The 17,918-nt window shown below is 37.7% G+C and overlaps 1 protein-coding gene across 12 annotated transcripts in view; it reads right to left on the bottom strand.

Moving 5' to 3' along the window:
• Nucleotides 1-17,918, bottom strand: part of BLTP1 (bridge-like lipid transfer protein family member 1) — a 150,026-nt gene that overhangs the window by 17,831 nt on the left and 114,277 nt on the right. For 4 of the 12 annotated variants that reach the window (XM_060778979.2, XM_060778988.2, XM_060778982.2 and 1 more), the window contains 15 exons: nt 17,195-17,285; nt 16,703-16,765; nt 14,788-15,032; nt 12,713-12,928; nt 10,581-10,761; nt 9,562-9,748; nt 7,511-7,672; nt 7,259-7,395; nt 5,242-5,422; nt 4,450-4,653; nt 3,146-3,325; nt 2,542-2,679; nt 2,096-2,356; nt 486-636; nt 4-161 (listed from right to left, as the gene is read on the bottom strand). In XM_060778979.2, coding sequence (XP_060634962.2) covers nt 4-161; nt 486-636; nt 2,096-2,356; nt 2,542-2,679; nt 3,146-3,325; nt 4,450-4,653; nt 5,242-5,422; nt 7,259-7,395; nt 7,511-7,672; nt 9,562-9,748; nt 10,581-10,761; nt 12,713-12,928; nt 14,788-15,032; nt 16,703-16,765; nt 17,195-17,285 — 2,555 coding nt within the window. The remainder of the gene's footprint in view (nt 1-3; nt 162-485; nt 637-2,095; nt 2,357-2,541; nt 2,680-3,145; nt 3,326-4,449; nt 4,654-5,241; nt 5,423-7,258; nt 7,396-7,510; nt 7,673-9,561; nt 9,749-10,580; nt 10,762-12,712; nt 12,929-14,787; nt 15,033-16,702; nt 16,766-17,194; nt 17,286-17,918) is intronic. The other 8 variants (XM_060778980.2, XM_060778983.2, XM_060778985.2 and 5 more) reach the window with 7 other exon arrangements.

The following is a 17,918-nucleotide window of genomic DNA, read 5'->3' as shown; positions in this document are numbered from 1 at the left end:
CACCAACCATCTCCAAGGCATTAACATCTATGGTACCTCCAACCACACCTCCTCTAGAATCCAGATGTGATCTTCCTAGACCAACTGACATGCTAATTTCCCGATCCCTGTTACTGCCCACAGATAAACGACCCTGGCTTTTCAAACCACTAGTAGTCCATCTAAAAGAAGAGCCGGGGGGGGGGGGGGGGAGGAAAATTATGTAGTTCAGTACATCTGCATATCATACCAAAATTACAAATACAAATTGTAAGACTACCATAAGATAAGAATAAGGACTACTGGACTGTAAACTGGATGTTTGCCACATTATGTACCTAACAAATATCCACATCAATAACATTTAGGGGATTATGAATTCAAAATTCTCAAATATGTGACACTGTGGAGCAAAAAATGACCAAAATTGTGTTTTGCACAATCACATTATTTCTTTTCATTATAAAGGTGAGGAATCAAATGTTTATTAGATCAGATGTACTTACGTTGTATTTCCCATTACGTTACTCATATTCATTTGGACGTTTAATTGTTTCAGGTTCATAGCAAATACTACCAGTGTCTCCCATGGTGTCACTTGTTGACTTCCGGTTTTGTTTGACTTATTAAATGGAGTTGATGTTTTTGAAAGGATATCTGTGGGAAATAATTAAAGTTTGCAAAATTAATATTAAAAAGAATAACAGCATGTTAAATATGAAGCCAATTTAAATGTTAAAACTATTATTTAATTTTTTGCTGGAAAATGTTTCACTGTGGTGACAGCAAATCCAATGGAGTTAACTGACTTTGGAATGTATTCCACATTAAATTATTAGTGTAATGGTGTGGAGAATCCTCACATGAGCTACAGAATAAAGGCAACATTATTTGGCCCAAGAACTATTGGGCAAGTGCAGTGAGGGACTACAGTGACAGTGGATGAGGCTACCACACTTCTGATATGGACTCCTCAGTGTGAATATTCAGGCCACTTTCATATATGTGCAAACACACACATGCCTCTCCACACGGCACTCAAGCTTTTAAAAAGCCTCATTTGGTAACAATTGAGGCTTTCATGTAGCTTGAGTGCTGAATGGAGTGTACATTATGGGTGCAGAGGTCATAGCATTTTCAAAAACACACAATCTCATGTATACACACAAATATTATTTATACAAATAAACACACAATTATTTATATGTTCTTTCAGTGGATCCTCATATATCTATCTATACACATAATAAAAGTGAAAAATGTATATGTGTGTATGTCGCAGAAGTATCCTGCCTCCACAAACAGGCTATAGTTTCAAATGCTGAGAAGCCTCCAAAGTCACTTCCTCCACTGATATTGCAGGTTACAGAAAGCGCCATAAACATGTAGCCCAAACCCCGTCAATGTCCTCTAATACTATGGCCCACTACCCAAGGAATGCTTTCATTTGGGAACAATTTCATCCTAGATTTTATGTGTTTCCTCCACCACAGGAACCACAGGCAGGCACCACAGGGTTCCTTTCTCTCTCCAGTGGTGTGGAATTTGCATGGACCACCCTCTCCCTTAACCCTTTCCTACTCTTTTCAACTCTGTCTGCATAACAGAGTAGAACTGAACAGCAACTGAACATATTGGAGGAGTGTGGGGTACTGACTCCACATGATGGAAGTTGTAGTTCACCCTGCATCAAGTTGGAGCACTGTGACCCCCACTGACAATGGACCTGAACTGGAGAAATTTGGGGGGAATTCACCTTGATTTATAGCTGTTGTAGGTACTGGTATTTATAGTTCACCTGCAATCCAAGACCACTCTGGACCCCACCAATGATGGCCCTGAATCTAATTTAGCCCACAGAACCCCCATGACCACTACAACATGTAGGAGGGCTTTGGGGAAAATTCACCTTGATTTATAGGAATTATAGCTTACCTATACCCAGATCACGTTCGTCTCCCACGTACCCAGTCTGTTTCCGGATATTATACAAAATAGCCCACCAAAAACTACAATTTTTTACATTCAAACTGATTTAGACCCAAGTATATTGCCTAAATCATTGGCAATAGCACACAATAGCACACATATTTGAACAGTAAAAGAAGGATCTTACCTCTTTGGGGAACCGAAGAGTCTGACACACTCCTGGATCTTGCAACAGCTGGAGATTTTAGGTTATGAGCAGTTGTTCCAGGGGACATATTGTTACTTGAGCTGTGTTCACTGAAAACATTTGGTGACTGGGCCATGTGGGTAAATGAAGCAGACTGACTTGGCTGCTCCCATGTTCTACAGTATGCTTTTCGTGATGATTCTGGAGACATGTGCTGGTTCACCCCTTCAACAGAATCTGGTGTGCCAGGCCCAGAGGCTACTGAGAAGAGAAATCCAAAAATATGTTATCATTTCAACAATAATTATGTCTTCAATAGCAACTAACCAGATCATCCCACTGAAGCAAGTTTTTTAAAATAGATTAACCAGGCTACGAAAGAGAATATGATTTTTAAAATATTATTTTTTATGAGCTGGTGAATGACAGAGAGAAATGAAACCTACCTGGCAAGTTTATTGTTTGGTCACCTAGAAACAGGCGTCTTGCAATGCTCCTCCTGTACCAAGCTCTTGGAAATGCTAAAATCTCACTCAGTCGCCTCATGTCATACTTAAAAGATGCTGATCCTATATCACAAACAGCTAAAAAATATTGAAAGCAGGTTAAATTAATATTTTATATTTTGCATTGGTTATTATACTTATAACTTTAAAATTAGCCTCATTCATAAATACAAAGAAACAGGTTGGTTTTGCAAATTAATGATGCAAATGTTTAGAAGCCCAAACAGTTCATAATTGTAGTAATTTGGTTTAGGAACTACAGTATGCTACATGAAACAGCAGAAAACTTTCCAGTTACACTGTGATCATGCCTGTGGGAGAGACGGGCACATGTCTATTAACGGTTCACACGTGCCATGATGCCTGCCATAGGCCTGAAAGGATTAAAGCAGTGTTGGAGAAGTCAGCTGAACTCATAACCATAATTGTAAACTTTCCAGATACAGTCTAAACTGCAATGATGCATATTCACAAGACAAGGACAGCAAAACATTGCATGGACAAAAACAACCCACGATGGTGTATTAACAAGATCAGTAAATACCGGATATGTTTATTAATGTAGTGTCCATCTTGTTTGCAGATTTGCTTGAAGCCTGGCTTTCAAAAAAGGTAGGTCCCCCTGAACGTCTTATTCTTGACAGACTGACTTTTACAAATTCAAGATTGATGCTCAATGAATCTTTACGACCAGTAACGGAAGAAGGTTCTTCATCTACATTTCCTGAAACAACCACAAAGAACATCATCATGTATTGTCAAAGGCTTTCATGGTCAGAATCACTGGGTTGTTGTAAGTTTTTCGGACCATGTTCCAGCAGCATTCTCTACTGACGTTTCACCTGCATCTATGGCAAGCATCCTGAGGCATCCTCACAACCTCTGAGAATGCTGCCATAGATGCAGGCAAAATGTCAGGAGAGAATGCTTTTGGAACATGACCATACAGCCCGAAAAACTTACAACAACATAATGCTTTTTTGAAACTAAATCTAAAGATTCCAAACTGATTGTAGTCATTTCTGAATCAACTACAATTTATTTATTTATTTACTTCATTTGTATACAATCCTTCTCACTCTGAAGGGGACTCAGAGTTGTCTCCCAGGTAGGCAACAATTCCAAGCTGTAAGAAATGCATACAGTAAAATAAATGTATACATTAAAACAAGAAATTAAGAATACATATAAACATTAAACCAGTTATTAAAACCATGCAGTCCAAACTCGTATTCCAAGGCTGTTCCATTCCAAGGCCATTCCAGATACTCAGTTAACTATACTTTACTAAGTAATATTTTCTGGCCTGACTCCCCCAACACCACTATGTATGACAGAAATATCATTCACCCATGATCTATCTGATTGCCAGCAGAGTGGGCTGATGCCCAGTAAAGTAACTGGGAAGAAGAGTTACAACTCTGGCCATAGTGTCACCATCATGACTGTATAACAAGTGCGAATGTGGAAGTTACGGATGAGCACATCCAGACAATTCTTCCATATTCACAATCACTACAAATAATTCAGGCATACCATAATTTTAAATTTTAAAGCATACCATAATTACTAAGATTATTAAAATTACAATTTTGACTGTCTTATAGATTCTAAAACCTTGAATGAGGAAATAATTTTATATATTTCAGAAGTCCAAAGCATCACCACTGCATACAAAAACTCTTAAGATGCAAACATGTAAAAAGCTCAGATTTCAGTATACATGTATTTTGCTTTTGGTGGCAACAAAATGGGATGCTTTTTCCAGACCCCCAAAGTTCCCTTTGCAACAGGCTTCTTTCAAAATGTAACACCACCCAATTGTACAATCTTGCCTTCTGTTATTACCTAAGGATCCTGATCCAGAAGAGAGGCCAGTCACACTGGACTTCTGCTTGCCTGCTCCATATGGATGGAATACATAAAGGGAGAAATCAGACATGCAGGCTGTGAAGCTTAGACCCGAAGAGCTGCTGCTAGAACCAGTCAAATCTGACTGGCTGCTACTATGCCGCGTTCTGCCAAAAGGGCTGCCTAATCCTGGAGAGGAACCTAAAGCACAAAGACAGGACAAAAACACAAGCTGATTAAATAAACTGCATACATTATTTATTTATTTATTTACTTTGCTTCTATACCGCTGTATCTCAAGCCCGATGGCGACTCACGGCGGTTCACAAACAGTATGGCACAATTCTGAAGATCACCCAGATCCCCCCTATTCCAAATCAACTATTCTTTTTTAGAGCACCAAATCTTCTTGGTATCTGGTCAAATATCTGGAGAAACAGATTCTACATAGCTGTGGAACTCACCAGAGTGCAAATCTAGATATCTTCTGAAATCATTCTCAGAATGCTGAGGACTGGCTTTTACTAGTTACAAGCGCAATATTGGAAAGAGAAGTTTGACATACAAATTTCCTCACCTTAAAAAGTATCTTAGCATGAGGCATATGGATGCCATTTGAAAAACAAAATCCAAAGCCCTCTTTGACACACACAATTACAAAAATTATTTATATATCACCGTCAGTGTGAACCTAGTTTAGTGTTAAATGCGAACACTACAACCTTCTTGCACTGCTATTTTTAATCATAAATGGCATTGAATGTCTAGACATTTGAAATTACATCTTACCTGGTGAAATAGTTTTAACAGGCATCTTTGACCCGCTTTGAGGAACATTTTCTGTAGGCAAGGTTGTACCTAAAGTTTCTAGTTCCCCTCGATTGGACGAAAATACAAGGTCAAGGGAGGGAAGTTTCAACATGCACTCCACACGTGACACAGGTAAGCAGCTGAACTTGATTTGTGAAGGCTAAAAAGAATAAAACATGTTTAGGTTACATACAGAATAGGCAAATCAAGAAACAAAACTGAATCATTTTGAGGATCAGCCCCTGCGTGGACGCAGGAAATATCACAAGTGTGTCTTTCACAGGGACCACGCAGAAGAAAAAAATGTTTTTCCTCTATCAGAACTAGGTTTTAGGTGCTAGAAATTCAGTTTAAATTTGAAGTTGGGGGGAAAGCTAAGAATTGCTGATCCAGAATAACTGACAGATTTAATGATCAAGGTTATAAAAGACATAAGATACATTCTCAAGGTTATAAGGACTTACTACTAATATTAAGTGTTTCAGAATATTTAGAGCAATGGTGTCAAACTTGTGGCCCTCCAGGTGTTTTGGACTTCGGCTCCCAGAATTCCAGGGCATTGGACAATCTAGCGAGGGCTTCCAGAGGGATTTTGAGCATTTTAAAGGAGGCTATAGAGTAAGGCATCCAGTACAACACTTAGCATACTCAATAGCTTAAGCAACAAAAGGAAGGAAAAAAAACCCTCTGTTAACAAATACAGTGGTATGATATCCCATCTCATCTTGGAAACTAAGCAGGGTCAGGTATGGTTAGTGCAAGTTGAATATCTCTTATCCAGAATTTTGAAATCGAAATACTTCCCAATTGGGCACATGGGTGGCTGAGATAAAGACACTTTTGCTCTCTGATAGTTTAATGTACACAAACATTGTCTAATGGACAAAATTATTAAAATACTGTGTACTGTGATATAATTTATTTGATAGGTTATGTTTTATCTTAAATCTAGATGTTAAGTTATAATATGTTTTTATATGTTGGGTTTTTTGTTTTTGTTTTTTTGTTTTGTTTTGTTTGCTATTATGTGTATATTGGATGTTTTATTCAGGCACTGAATGTTTGCCTTCTTGTGACTGGAATCCACCCTGAGTCCCTTTGGGGAGATAGGGAAAAATATAAATAAAGTTTCCTTACTATTTGTTATTATTATAAAATTACCTTCAGATATATCAACAAGGTGCACATGAAACATAAATGCATTTAAACCAAATTTAAACTTGGGTCCCATCTTGTTGTTGTTGTTGTTGTTGTTATTATTGTTGTTGTTATTATTATTATTATTATATTTATTTATACCCCGTTAACATCTCCCGAAGGACTTGGTGCGGCTTACAAAAGGCCAAGGCCCTCAATAAAACAACAGTATAACAAATACAACAGTAAAACTCATAAAGCAAAACAATAAACATAAAGCAATAACAATAAACATTAAAACAATAACACCATGACGCATTTAAAACTAAAGGCTGGACCAAATGTAATGAATAAAATTTAAAAAGTGCCGGACATGACAGGTGGAATGTATAGGTTTTTAGAGGTAGGTCCAAGATATCTCCAAGGAATACTCAACCAGTACTTGAATGGGGATTGCCAACAAAAGTGCTGCAGGCTGTATCCCTTGTTTAAGAAAATCCCATGAATTTCAAGAAACTGCTTTAAATTGACAGCTTATCTGAAGGCACATACACAAAGGGTATTGGTTCTGGATCTGACAAACTATGGTTCAAACCCAGGCTTGGCTGCAAATGACACAGAGCCTTGAAAAGATCTACGTATCTCAGCCTCATCAACTTTCATGGGATTGTTGTAGAAGTAAAATGATGCATTAAATACCTTGGAAGAATACATAGGATGTATCATATTAATGCAGCTGACTCTCATCCAAATGAAATACATGCAAACAACTTCTTAAATTATAATTTTTGGCCACTGGATATGGATATGAGATATGAGAAAAGCCAAAGGTATAGTTCTTATTAGCTTTCATCCTCACCTGAACTCTGACATATACCACTACATCAACAGGGAAGGAAGAGTATGCTGATGTTGATGAAGACACTAAGGAGGCTGTGGATTCTTCTAAAGGGTCCTGCATATCAAACTGTCCCATATCCTCATCCTGTGAACTGACTGATTTAAAAGAACAAAGGAATTATTGAAACAGAAAGACACATTTTCATGAAAATGAACATAGAAAGTAAACTTAAAATTGCCGGTAGAAACAAATTAGTCTGCTATGTGATACCTGTATAATTCCTTTCTATTGGAGTGATAGGAATTGTTTCAAGAGCTTTCTCTAAGAAGTCCAGCAAGCATGGGCTAATCACCATTTCTTCTGGCAAAGACTGCAGAGCAACCCAGGCGTATAATTTTGCCATTTTTACACCACCACTTCCTTTTCCTTTGGCTGAAAGATTCCATAAAAGACTTGTTTTAGTTGAATTAACACTTTCAGTTAGAAGACAAATTAAAAAGACAAAGAAAAGTGAAAGTCAGGTCAAGTCATGTCCATTCAATTGTTTATAAATACTAACTGAACCCTGGCTGAAATAGATAAAAACTTGGATCAATTGCACAATTTTCTTACATGGGATGAATTTTAAGTCACAAAGAAGTGTCAATTTAAATAATTATTTCAATCAAGTTCCAAACTTTATTTCTTAAAATGTAATAATATAAAGATGTATGACCCCTAAAATATTTAAAGAAAAAACAGTATTTTTTTACAATTTTCAGTTTAAAAGGGTGTTCTTTTTTATGAATAGAAAGAACCAATTTGATAACTGCTTAAAACACTACTTAGAAAATAGGGCAAAATACAATGTTCTGCTTACTGTTGCATTGTTCCCTACCCATCTTGTTCCTCTTTGTTGCATGAGAATTAGCTAAATGCTTATCTATAAGGGTTATCCAGAAAGTAAGGTTACAAGGCACGTAGCTCTCATAGGGGAAGTGTTGTGGTGAAGATTTGAGATGTGTGTCCTCATTCTGTTTCCTTCCAAGTGCGAAGTTCGCACTGTAATACATTACCTAAATGCTAAGGTAGTGATTCATCATGAAATTGTTTCAGTTTATAGAGAGGGCCTACTGTCAAGACAGCATGTGACAAAAAGGGTATGCAATATATTATGAGATCATAAAGAAACTTTGCAGAGACATCCTAAACAAACGTCGTGGGATGCTGACGGTAGGAGTCTGTCTTCTTCATGACAATACGCATCCACAGACCACTCATGCAATACAAGAGTTGTTGGCTTCATTTGGTTGGGATGTTTTGACCCACCCCTCTCACAGTCCCGATCTAGCACCCAGTAACTATCATCTGTTCACTAAACTGAAAGAACACAGGGGTGGAAAACACTTTTCCAACCATGACGAGGTGAAAATCAAAGTGACGAACTGGCTGAAAAAGGTGGAGGGAAACTTCTATGACACAGGCATCAAAAACCCATCCCACTGAAGACAAAATGTATTGAACTGAATGGACACCATGTTAAAAAAAATGTAATACCTATGCTACAATCCATGTAAGTTTTAATAAAATATATTCATTCTTTGTATTTTTTAAAAAATCTTGTAACCTTACTTTCCAGATAACCCTCGTAGTTCTTCTGAACTGGTTTTGGAAACATACTAGGTATTGCATAGGATAGAGATACTGTCAACTCCTCTGGAATTTTACTGTCAGCTCAGAAGTAGATGTTATAGCAAGTTCCAAAGCAATTAAACATCAATAAAATAAGTAACAAGTGCCTGTGAATAAAGACATCTTAACTTCTGATCAAAAAAGTGGCAAGACTTCATTAGACCTCACTCAACAAGTGAAATATATTTTCAACTAACTAATATCTTCTTCAGTACAGAAAAGTATGTTGACCCAGGAAAATAAATTATGAAATTTAAGATTATGTTCCTCCCCATCTACACACATTTAAGGACAATAAAGCAAGGACTTTTGTTTAAACAGTTGTATCCAGAACTTTATTAGCTAGCAGTTCCTAACTAAAACAATTCCTTGAAATAAAGACAAATAAAATAAAAGATAGAATTAGTTTAGAAAAATAAAGATTGAATTATGTTTCTGTCAAAATTAATGAGTAAGAAATCTAACCAAAAAAGAAGGAATTAGTTGAGATCATTAAGGTATGTTTGTAAGTACAGAAATGTTTCTATTTTGTAAGACTTAGCAGCAGTTAGAATTATGCATGATGGCAATGTTTTACAGGTCTAAGCATTAAACTCTACATGATAAAGTGAATTAAATCAAAAGTTGCAGAATGAAAGAGAAATATCTACCTGATGGAATAGGTGGGGGTTGGGGAGGAAGTAAAGATCTAGCCTTGCTGTGAGGAGGAGGAAGAGGAGGCATGACAGTATCTTTCATACCGTACAACTTGGATTCTTTGGAAAGGGTCCTTGGCAGAGATGACCCTCTGGAAGTATTTGGTGATTCAGTCTTTAACATCTTCGAATTATAATGTAGCTGCAATGAGACAAAATTGCAAATATACCACCACTGCTATCTGCCTTAGGTAGGCAGTTTCTCATGGCTCAAAGAACAACAGTTTCATAAAACAAACATTTGGGCAGGAGGGTAACCTATTACATTTTAAAATGAAAAAACCAAGTGTTTCTATTTAAATCTACTTTAATCCATTCAAAAACCACAGGGACACAGAATATATTGTAGCTAATATTTCGCTAGAAATACTTTTATTGTCCACTCTGTTGAATTGTAACAAGAGCATTTGGTAGTGCCAAAAACCTATCAGATGTTTTTGCTGCAACAGACTAAATATCATTGCTGTCAAGGCTGAATTTCATTTCTCTTTTGCTAAACAATAGATAATGATGTGATATAAAGTCCTAAAGCTCAGTTAAGGACAAAACAGTTAAGGAAATCATATTTATTTTATATGACAGCTGAACTTAAGTATGTAAACACTAGATCAGGTTTCATCTAGTGCCAAGATAATATTTCCATTAGTTATTTCTCTGCTCAGGTTAGCAAGCCATTATTTCCAGGGTTGTGTTCATGTTGATTAACAAGGATGTCCTAGCAAACAATGGAAGGAAATCTACAGTGGACTAATCACAAATTTACTGATACTTTCTGGACTGAAAATGCTCACTCTAAAATGACCTTAACGTTTACTGAAATCGGATTTGTACATTACTTTGTATGTATGTTTTGTTATTACTTTCTCGCTATCTGCATCGCATTAAGTGATGAAACACTATAATTCTGTTTGATAATATTTAACTATTGAAGACAACCACATTCCTCAGACTTCCTGTATATATATATATATTACCTTTACATCTACACCAGGAATGTAAAATACTGTTGTTTCCAAGTCACTGGACTTTGTCTGCAGAGATGATGGCACTTTCTTTCCAGCCAGTAAGTGAGTAGTAGAGGCGTAATTAGTTTGAAATTTCTTTTTCTTGGAAGGAGACTCTTGATCTAAACTTCTGGAACTGCGATCGTAGCTCCTAAAATCAATGCAAAGAATATATTTAATGAGAATGTAAATGTAACATTACATTTTATCCTGAAAGTCTCTTATGCACCTCCCAGCATTTTGAACAAAGTAGTTAGAACTGTATGTTGCATTTGGAATTAAAAGGATCTACTTTGAAAAAAACCCACTTCTGAAAAATGCAACAAAGACGGGAATGGAAACATCTTGTGCCAGCTGAATCCACTAGCCACAGCACTTTTGATTTTCAGCCTGAGGAAGAGCCACTTGACATCATATTCCTGGAGCTATACTCCACCTGTCCCATCAGGTTCTCTAAGGCCAGGAGGGACGGTGCTGATCTAATTTAGCTGGGGAGTGAGTTTCATAGCCAAGGAGCCACCACTGAGAAGGACCTGTTTCTCATCCGCACCAGTTGCACCCGTGAGGGAAGTGGGACCAACAGCAGAGCCTTCCCAGAGGATTTTAATCTCGAAGATGGCTCATAAAGAGAGATATGTTCGGACAGGTAAACTGGACTGAAACCATTTAGGGCTTTATAGATTAAAGCCAGCACTTTGAATTGTGCTCGGAAACAGACTGGCAGCCAGTGGAGCTGACGTAACAGGAGATTTGTGTGCTCCCTGTACCCAGTTCCAGTGAGCAGTCTGGCTGCCGTCCGTTGGATCAACTGGAGCTTCTGAACAGTCTTCAAAGGCAACTCCACATAGAGCGCATTGCAATAATCTATACAGGATGTAACCAGAGTGTGGACTGCCATGGCCAAGTCTGACTTCCCAAGGTACGGGTGCAACTGGTACACAAGTTTTAATTGTGCAAATGCTTCCCTGGCCACTGCCAAAACCAAGGGTTCCAGGCTCAGCGATGAATCCTGGAGAACTCCCAAGCTGCAAACCTGTGTCTTCAGGGAAAGTGTAACCCCATCCAACACTAGTTGTAACCCTATACCCTGTTTGGTCTTATGACTGATCGGGAGTGTCTTTGCCTTGTCTGGATTCAATTTCAATTTGTTCGCCCTCATCCAGACCATCATAGTTGCCAAGCACTGGTTCAGGACCTGAACAGCCTCCTTAGCAGTAGGTGGAAAGGAGTAATAAAGTTGGACATCATCTGTGTACAGGTGATATTCAAATCCAACACTCTGGATGATCTTCCCCAACGGCTTCATGTATATGTTAAACAACACTGGGGACAATACTGAACCCTGTGGGACAGAGCAGGTGTCCCCCATCAACACCTTCTGGGAATGGCCCTCTGGGAAGGACCGGAATCAGGTGAACCAACAGGGACACACTCCCCCTGTCAAGTTTCCTACAAAGACCATCTACTAAGGTGACCAAAGCTGTTTCAGTTCCATGACCCAGCCTAAAGCCAGACTGCGCCAGCTCCAGATAATCAGTTTCCTCCATGAACACCTGGAGTTGCAAGGCCACCACATGTTCCATGACTTTGCCTAAAACAGGGAGATTGAACACAGGGCCAAAGTTGTTCAAGAAGAGTTCTCTGTATCTTTCCAGTTTCAGTGGAACAATTAAGAGATGCTGAAATTTATTGAAATTGAGTAGAAATTACTTAAGATAAAGGGCGAGACATATTGAGAATAACTACTACTCTAGTCTGGTGTCTAAACCAGTGGGAAAGATGGCAATTATGGTACCTTATGATGTTGATGGTATCAGTATACAAGGACTTGAACAGACTCCAAGTGAAACTGTGTGTAAAGGCTTATTCTGCATAATAGGTTCAGGCGTTTTAAGTGCCCCTTTTGACAATTTCTTAATTAAAATAAAACTGACCATTATCTTAACCAAATTGATCCATTATGGGACATAAAATTATTATATATGGAACTAACACATGATGCATGGTTCTGATTAATCTTACTTGAGACTTTAGCAGTTCTAGATAAAAAAACACATTACCCTTATTCACTATTGTTTTATCTATTTTTCCAGCTTTCTCACCGTCTTAAACTTATGTCATCGTGTTCTTGTTGAAGTGTTGTCGGATGCAGTACACATTTCCCACAGTCGATTTCAACTCTCACATCAAGTTCAAAGTCAATATTCCTCTCTGTAGTTGTTCCAGTCACACTTCTGTTGGCTGGAGATGTTGGCCACCGTTCAGTAAACAGCTGGTGGACAGCAGCAAAGCCGGTCGCTTTTTTACGAGATGGAGTCCTGTAGAAAGGAAACAAGTATTTTGAAGCATTTGATAAACTAAATTTATCTGACTTACTGAATGTGATTTCTCTAAAATATGTACTGCATTTTACTATTGGAACTTGTAATTTGGCCTCAAACCCACCAAAGTATTTGGAAACTAGTGCAGCAGATCTCATTAAGTGCCATAAAATGTTTAGTAGCATACTTTGAATCAACCCAATGGGGTACCTAATTCAGTACTGTCTAGATCAGAGGTATTCAACCTGTTGGCTTCCCTGGGCCACATTGGAAGATGAAGAATTGTCTTGGGCCTTACATGAAATACTCTAAAACTAACGATAACTGATGAGCAGAAAAGTAAGATCCATTCATAATTTTCATGATATCTGCCACCATAGATAAGCAAACAAACAAACAAAAAAAAAGGCTCACATAATAATTTTATTTATGTGCCACCCTGTTCAGAGAGTCTTTTAAAATTGTAGAGCAGGCCACAAGTTTGTGATCACCAATATAGAAAATGTACATATTTAAGTAATAAAACTCCTTTAATTAAAAAAAAAAGCAAAAGGGAAGAGGGTAAAATAAAACTAGTGGGATATTTGACATTGTTTTTGAGAAAGCAATGCATCAGTATCTGGTTTGATGGAAGTAGTTGCAATTCTCATTGAATTGTCAAGGTGCTCATTAGATATTTTGGCTCCAATTCTACTCTTTGTGTGCTTCATCTTTGAAAATACCGTTTTTCCCAGAAAATAAGACACTTTCTTATATTTATTTTTCCTCAAGAAGACACACTATGGCTTATTGTCAAGGGAGGTCTTATTTTATTAAGTATGGTACAACAATCTACATTTATTCAATGAACAATGTGACAATTATCATGGTTACAATGCACTTGCAGTTCAGGCAGCAGGCTTTAGACTCCTCGCTCAGGGAAGCTCTCAGGCCTTGCTAAACTACAAGACACAGAATGCCTCGCTCTGTTGCCGTCACCGGAAGTAGGCCTCATTATGTCTTCACCTCCTGAAGGCATCACTTTCTTTGACCAGGCACTGCCCTGGGGCCTCCTGAGTTGGACCTGGTCCTCCGTGTGGTGTAGCACTTGGCCGGGGGTGGGGGAGTGGGGACGGGCTTTGTGGTGTGAGATGCTGCCCTGGTCCTGGTCCATTTCCTGGCCAAGAAGAGCCCTGCGCAGGGCTCACTCAACCTCCACCACAAGGCTGCACTCTTTACTGCTCTGCGCTGGTACGCTGCACGTCTATCACTATGTCTTATTTTTGGAGTATGGCTTATATTGTGAAAATGCTTAGAAATCCTACTACGGCTTATTTTATAGGTAAGTCTTATTTTCGGGAAAACAGGGTAATTGCTCACAAATGTAGGCGCTGCCAAAGTGCAAATTGTGAATAAAACTCCAATATTTGTGGATGTTAAATACTTTGATTACTCCTTTCCATTCCGCTGTCATCTATAAAGTTCTCACTTGAGAATTGTGCAATCAAGTTACAAAACATTGAAAAATATCTCATAATATTTTAAGTAAGTTTACGATTTCATGTTGGACTGCATTCATAGCTGTCCTGGGATGCAGGCTGGACAAGCCTGGTCTAGATAATCTGTGATTCTCACATGGGACTCCATTTTTCAGACAAGGTTTTTTCCCCATATCCAATTAAGAAACAGCCAATTAAGAATTTTATACACGCACAGCATGTGCTTTTATCACAGAATTACAGCCTCCCCTAATGTTATTGTTCCATATAAAATAACACCTGTATTTACAGAACAATAAACCCCTTTCTGTTCAGATATTATTTAATTAAAGGCTGTAGCATCCACAACTGTAAAATGTATTTTACAAACAAGCTCACTGTGCTTTCCGGTAAAAATAAGGCCTCTCTCTTTCATGATCTTCCTCTTTTTCAGAATCCTCACTCGTTGAAGACAAGCTGTCATCTCGTCTTCCTTCTTCAGGCTGGAAGGGAACGCTTGGTGAGAAGACAGCTGGAGTTTTGGGTGAATTGAATACTGTGCATGATCCTTCACTATTGGATGAGTAATGGGATGGACCATCAATGGTTACTGACATGAGATCCAATTCTGTCTCTTCAGGAAACTGATTATAAAAAAAACAAAACAGACATTGAAGTTATGTGTAATGTCTTTACCTAAGGCAGAGGAAAGCAGGTGTCTTAAAGGAAAGCAATGCAAATAATCTTTGTTTGAAGTTAGCATTTCTGATTTTGAATAGACCAAGTGTTGTTGTAAGAAGATTAAAGCATGAAAACATGTTTTACAAACAGATGAGTGAGCAGACTTGGACAAGAAAGATGAACAGAACATGTTGTACAGACAGCAGAAAAGTAGACTGAAGTAGTATTTTGATGAGTAAATTAACAATTTAAAGCAAAGCTAAAGAACGGCAAGAAACACTAAGACCACCTGTAAATGAGAGAAATTAATGTAATTTGTTAATGAATAGATGTGCATGCAAAATGCTGACAGAGAATGCACAGTATTGTCTCAAGATATCCTAAATAAATCATGAATAAGGACTTTTTAAAAACTAAAAATTATTCTCATGGGCCTTCATGAACACAGATTTGCTTTTTGGGATAAACAAAGCTCCAATTAATATTTTCAAACAGTTTTGTTGTTGTTGAAGGCTTTAATGGTCAGAATCACTGGGTTGTTGTGAGTTTTCTGGGCTGCATGGCCATGTTCCAGAAGTTTTCTCTCTTGACGTTTCACACACATCTATGGCGGAAATTCTCAGATGATGAGTGGTCTGTGGGTTGTTGTAGGTTTTTCCGGGCTATATGGCCATGTTCTGGAGGCAATGAGTGGTCTGTTGGAAACTTGACAAGTGAGATTTATATATCTGTGGAATTTCCAGGGTGAGAGAAAGAATTCTTGTTCTTTCTCTGCCAGGCAGCAACCAGCCAGGCTTTGAAGCTGCAAGGTCATTAAATGCTAATCAAGGTGATCAACTGCAACATTCATACTTGCCTCAAGCAGACAAGAGTTCTTTCTCCCACCCTGGACATTCCACAGGCATATAAACCTCACTTGCCTAGTTCCCAACAGACCTTTCAACTTCTGAGGATGCCTACCATAGATGTGGGTAAAGCATCAGGAGAGAATGCTTCTGGAACATGGTCATACAGCCCAGAAAACTCACAGTAACCCAGTTTTGTTGTTTTTGCTCTTGTTTGTTTAGCATGGAGAAACTAGTTAAGCAGAGAGATTTCTCAAAAATATTTCTGGAAGTTGAGTTGGATCTTCTTAGCGGTGGCGAGTCTCTAAGCAGCCTGTCAGACCATATTGCCTGGGTATTGTAAATTAAAAAATAACAAAACTACCCCAGCAATGTTGGTGAGATTAAGCAATGCAACTACCAAAAAATTATGGGAAATTTCCCATTTTTCTGTTCTCCCTAGGCACAAGGAAAAAAAATACATCCGTGAAGGGTATATTTAGAGAGAGTTAGTGTGAAATGTTCACTTTGCAGTATAAATCTGGAAATTAACGTTCCAGAGAATCTGCTAACAGATTCCGAATCAGATTGTGTCTTAATCATACTAGAGGACAATTGCTTGTGGCTTCAAACTTTCCCCAGTTCAAGAAGAAACATCCCTCCCCACAGAAATGAACAAGATTATAATCTCCAGTTTGTGAAAATGCTGCCTTTATGCTTTGCACTACAATTGGCTTAGCTGACAGAGATGATCAATGAAGCAGATTTTCCATGCGATTAAGAAGTATATTGGTTGTTTTTACAAATACCTGAAAATACCCTTCCCCTGGGCTGCTGGATTGTTGTGCAATCCCCAAAACTGTTTTATTCAACTTAATTGAAAATGAAAAAAGAAAAACAAATTATAACAAATATATTTATTCAAGAAACTGGCACATTGAAAGAGGAAATATGATATGAAAATCAATTTTCATTAATGAACATAAAAACTAGCTATATTTGACAAATTCCTTAACTTTCTCCAGACGCTGGACAAGGCTGGGTCAATCATATGGATAACATGCATATGTTATATGCACATACAAATAACACAGCAATTTTCATAAAGATTTCTATTATTTATATTTATATTCCTGGACTGGAAGTAGTTTAAGACAGAGTACATTCAATCTGAATATATTTAGATTTTTCTGGTGTTGGAATATTATTGCAAAAAGAATGGCTTTGAACCAACTCCTGTTCTTAATATATGTTTCATCAAGGTAGTTAATAAAACAAATAACACTCTGGGCCTGCCTTACCGTGTCCTGTATATTGAAAGTCACTCTGGGACCAGGAGATGCTCCATCCACGCGTATTTCTGGAAGATCTTCACTTTCTCCAAGCCGGGTACTATTATAAAATAAAAAAGCATTGAAAAAAAGAATGATTATGAAATAATATGATATGATATCTTTGGTACAAGAGGAAAAATGAAAAAAAACTTTGGAAATCACTTTATAAGGTCAGCACTAAGTAAGATTTGTGAAAGATACAAGGACAGCTTTTACTATAAAACTCCACTATGGAGCTCACCCTTGGAAGCAGGATAGATATATGTGGGAAAAATCGCCCACATATAAAAAAATATTTATGAAACAAAATGGAACATACACCTTAAAAACCCAAGAAGAAATTAATCAAACACACAAGAATATATTGTGGTTCCAGTTCAAACAATTATGAGAATATTATACCAAAGGTTTTCCAAGAAAGAATCCTTATGGGGAAAAAAATCCAATACAAAAGAAAGCTATTACGAAAATTCACAAGAAACTTCTTGAGTGGTCAACAGAGCAAATCAAAGAATGTATGGTGACATGGGCAGCTAATATTAGACATACGATTAAAATAGAGGACTGAGAAAGAATCTGGAACTATACATTAAAATACATATACTGTATGCATATAACCTGAAAGAAAACTGGTACAAAATGATGTACCAGTGATATATAACCCCTGAAAAATTGGCAAAATGTTACAAAA

The sequence above is a fragment of the Anolis sagrei genome, chromosome 5 (assembly GCF_037176765.1).
Source record: "Anolis sagrei isolate rAnoSag1 chromosome 5, rAnoSag1.mat, whole genome shotgun sequence".
NCBI lineage: Eukaryota > Metazoa > Chordata > Lepidosauria > Squamata > Dactyloidae > Anolis > Anolis sagrei.
The sequence above is the reverse complement of the archived record's forward strand: the minus strand, read 5'-3'. Positions and strand labels throughout refer to the sequence as shown.